General features: G+C 32.1%; 1 protein-coding gene across 1 annotated transcript; it reads right to left on the reverse strand.

Annotated features, from left to right (window-relative positions):
* Positions 1-2,884: 2,884 nt before the first annotated feature.
* On the reverse strand, positions 2,885-3,703 carry LOC124418941. Its single transcript, XM_046946941.1, has one exon. It carries the CDS (start codon positions 3,497-3,499, stop codon positions 2,885-2,887), a length of 615 nt encoding a protein of 204 aa, XP_046802897.1. The 5' UTR covers positions 3,500-3,703.
* Positions 3,704-4,707: the final 1,004 nt, after the last annotated feature.

Below are 4,707 nucleotides of genomic sequence, written 5' to 3' on the forward strand. Positions count from 1 at the left end.
AATTAAAATTGTGCTCGCGTGTTCAAAAATAAAACTCGCGATTTTGAATTTTAAAACGAGCGATATAAATAAAATAGCGATCGCGAGCGATATTTTTACCTACCCTGTCTCAAATATAAAAACGAAATTTATGTTTTTTTAAGACAAAAAAACTGGCTAAAAACACTTAAATTATCAACCGCTATTAGTCCCAAAACAATTATATTCAAACAAAACTAACTACAACAATTTTTACTTATCTTGTGTTTTTGGCTTTATGGTTGTTGTCTTTGCTGCTTCAAAGTGAATTTTCTTGATGATTATTGTAGATGTTTTTTCCGCGTATAGATGTAGCTTGTGTATAGATGAAATTTATTGTAGATTCTGGATCAAGATGTTGTTATTGTTGTGTTATGTAGGGCTGCATCGGATTTGAAGATGAGGAGTCAATGTCGTTGTATATACAAATCAGGGCTAATGTAGATGATGTAGATTTTATGTGATGTGAATTGTAGATCATGCGGTATATTGTTGATGTTAACTTTGTAGATTATGTAGACTATTGTTGTATTCAATGTAGACTACTTTCGTTGATATAAAATATTTTGGATGATATGTGATATTGTGGGCGATGTTATTATGTAAACTAGGTTAGATTATTGTATACGTAATTTATTGGTTTATTGTAAATATAATCTTTGTAGATTTTTGTAAAAGTAGATTTTCTGTAGATTATTGCAGATGTAGATTATATGTAGATGTAGACTAATTGTGATTTAGGAAAAATTTAGATTAATGTAGAGTACTGTATATGTAGGTTATTTGTCATATGTGGTAGTTTTAGATAAGGGTAGAATATTGTAGACTTAGATTATTTGTAGAATGGCATGGATGAATTATGTTGTAGAAAACTGTAGATTATTTGTAGAAATTATAGATGTAGTTTATTGTAGCGTATTTTAAATGTAGACAAATTGTAGAAGATATAGATAAATTACGGATGTAGATTATTCATAGGTAGATTTGTATATATTTTGATGATGCTTATGGTAATTTCTATTGATGGACTATCGTTTGGGATTCATGTTATATCTAAGTGTCTGATGTTATGCCAATGCTTCTTCGCTGAAGTTGACGTTCGGTGCTGATGTAGATGTTTTTTGGAAATAAATCCGGCATTTCTAAAAGGCTGATCCGATCGGGATAAAATTTGGCATGAGCGTAGCCAAGGAGTATTCGAGTTTAAGTTTTGAAGATGAACCCGCAGATGCCCCAGGGACGGAGCTGTGGCGGCTCAAAGTAGGGTACCTACGACCTGTAAAATTTTTAAACTCGTGCCATTTTTTGTTTTTCACCCAGATACAAAAATTTTATATTATCTGAAAGCGCTCGACCAGATCTTGAAAACATGCTTAGACATACTACTTATCTCTTATAATATCCGAGTTATAGGCATTTAAAAATTTTGTAAAAAATGTATTAAGTAAAAATACAAAATTTACCGGTGAATGTTACAAGACTGCGAGTGGTTGTAAAGCACTCTTACGAATCTTGAATAACACTAAATTTATTTTTGAAACTAAAAACTTAAGAACTATTAAACAAAATCTTAAAACTAACTTAGAACTATGATAAGACCTCATGCATTCTTTTTATGCATTCAATCTTATCAATTTCATATTCCCTTTTAAGGGTGGGTTTTCAAGTGCGCTAGTGATAAGAATATGATCTATTTCTAATTATATCTCATAATGTCTATGCGTTACATAAACAAGAGAATTAATGTGCATCTTAGTACTAGCATTCTTATCATTACTAAAGGTCATAAAGAACTTAAACGATAAATATTAATTTGTAACTCAAGTGAACTAATCGGATAGTTTTTATGACCAAACCCATGCATCAAAATAAGATTTAAAACTATGTTCAAATATGTTTGAACATTCTGCCAGGGGAAATACTAAATATATGTATAATTATTTTGTCTAAATATGTATATAGTAATTTTTGAATATTTATGTATAATGAACCGGTACAGAATCATTGGCATGACTTTCTCTTCCTATACTTGTAGCAGTAGTAGCCAGGAACCCACAACAGCTTAGTTCTCTTCTGCCGGATCGCTTCCTTAATTCTAAATCTCCATCAAGATACTCTTTTTCATCGGCTGGATTATTATTTTTGTTTGCGTAAGATAACGTTTCATCACCAGTATCGATAGTAACATCTTCGGCTAATTTGTCACTTCCTTCTTTATCGATAGCCCCAGTTTTATTACAGGCAATTTTATCATCACCATTATTTCCTTTAGCATCGTTGTCATCTTCGGCATTTTCATTATTTGTATTAATACACACTTTTGCACAGGCTATAGTAGAAGACACATCGTCTATGTTGGCTTCAGTTCTAATATCAATAGTATTAGTTTCATCAGCATTATTATTAGCATTTTCAGCAGCATATTTAACTTCAGTGTTGATATTGTTGAGTTGTTTACCTAGTGCATCTTTTTCAGCAACAATAGCATCATGATAAGCAGAAGCACCCAAGTATGTGTTGTCCCCATCATAAAATCCTCCATAGTGAGGACTTGCCGGGGAAATGTAAGCAGGAACATTAGACAACCCACTAACTGAATCGGTTTCTTCAGAGTGTTCAATTGTTAAAATAAATCTGAATTTGTAATAAGATTCTTCTGCTTCTTTACTAATTTTAGCTCTTCTCTGCCCTAGTAATTGTACTACTTTTTCGTATTTGACATTTGATCTGTGCCACTGAATCATTATGTCCATTTCGAACATACCGCACTGAGAATAGCAATATTCCAATGGCTTCATAGAGTTGCTCAACTGTATAATTTTTTCGTCAATATCGCTTACAGAATTAAACAAATTTATAACTCCGCTTATACCTTCTCTTGATCTTCCCATTTTCTTTTCAATCTCCCAAAATTTGTTCTCTTTGTTATCTTTTTAAACACTTCTGTGTTTTGTTTATTCTCTTCTTTTTGTTTTTTAGAATTAGTATCTTCCTCATGCAGATAATCTTCTTTAACGGCAACCACCGTCTGATCATTATCATAATTTTCCGTTATCTCCTTCTTTTTATCGCAACAGTCTTCATTATGCTCCCTTGGAGCACCTTTTAACTCACGTGGAGTTTTTTCCTGGTTTCTTGAACCCTGTTCTGGCATTGATGCCATTTCCAGCTCTCGTGGAGCTTTCATTATCTCATTTTTTACAGAGATTTTATGCTCTCTTGAATAATTTTTTGACTCTCGTGGAGTCACCTTAAACTCTCGTGGAGTTTTTACTGGTTCTCTTGGAACCTCCTTTGGCGCCTTGTCCTTCTTTGGAGCATCCTCTAGCTCTCTTGAAGCTTCTTGCTCTTTTTGATCATTTTCAGGCTCTCTTAGAGCTCTTTTTAACTTATCTCTCATCGTTTCTTTAATGGAGATTATCATGGATTCCATGTACTTTCGTAGCCTAGTTTCTAGGTCTTCTTCTATTGTTGTCGACATATTGTATACTTCTTTTTTATATTCTTTTTATTTATTATTTAATATACTTTTCACATATATTAAATTTATAATTAGCTGTTGCTAATTCAATCTCTGTCAAAGCCGAGATTGACGCTTTTTTCACGAACAGTGAACCTGGCCACGGGACTGATCCGGCTCGAAGGACCAAATGTAAAAAATGTATTAAGTAAAAATACAAATTTTACCAGTGAATGTTACAAGACCGCGAGTGGTTGTAAAGCACTCTTACGAATCTTGAATAACACTAAAGTTATGTTTAAAACTAAAAACTTAAGAACTATTAAACAAAATCTTAAAACTAACTAAGAACTAAGATAAGACCTCATGCATTCTTTTTATGCATTCAATCTTATCAATTTCATATTCCCTTTTAAGGGTGGGTTTTCAAGTGCGCTAGTGATAAGAATATGATCTATTTCTAATTATATCTCATAATGTCTATGCGTTACATAAACAAGAGTGTCCAAATTAGCATTAAGAACTGAATTATACTGAATTGATTGTTAGTTAGAATTTTATTATTTTTTATTATTTTATTATTATTTTATTATTTTCTTTAATTGAATTTATATAGGTCTTGATGACCCTGCCAAATTTCATAAAGATCGGGCCCCATTTGACCCTAGGTCCTCTTCAGAAAATTACTTGAATGTCCCAAATTAACTTATAAACACAAATATCGCGATGAAATTCAGCACAATAAAATATTGTGTAAATATAAATATATTCACAAAATTTTATCGTGCTTGGTCCATATTTGCCCCTAGCCCCCATATAAAGCCTCTTTCAGAAAATTAGCTTAAATGTATCGGAACAAGGGAAATTATGAAAAATAAATCACATTTAATATTCATAACTGGTGTTGGGTATCATATGGTCGACCACGCCCGACTATACTTTTTTACTTGTTTTTATGTAATCTTTGTCAAATCATGTTAGCCAACTCTGATTGTACATTTGTTATACAACTATGTAATGATTTCCCTCTTCGATCATCATGTCTCAACACTTGAACAGCTGAATGTCGTAATAAATATTAGGTCTGTTAGCATACTCGATAATTTGTAACAATTTGCAACAATTGTTATTGGATTCCGTTCGCATACTTTCGAAAACTTGCAACGAGAAAGTAAGAGTGCGGAAAAAATTACAGTTCGTTGATAGAGAATTTTTTAATTTTACTGAAT

The sequence above is a fragment of the Lucilia cuprina genome, chromosome 3, assembly GCF_022045245.1.
Source record: "Lucilia cuprina isolate Lc7/37 chromosome 3, ASM2204524v1, whole genome shotgun sequence".
Classification (NCBI taxonomy): Eukaryota; Metazoa; Arthropoda; class Insecta; order Diptera; family Calliphoridae; genus Lucilia; species Lucilia cuprina.

Bases quoted from the DNA above. Each gene is read 5' to 3' on its own strand.
- LOC124418941 (XM_046946941.1), bottom strand. From the start codon at position 3,499: ATGTCGACAACAATAGAAGAAGACCTAGAAACTAGGCTACGAAAGTAC.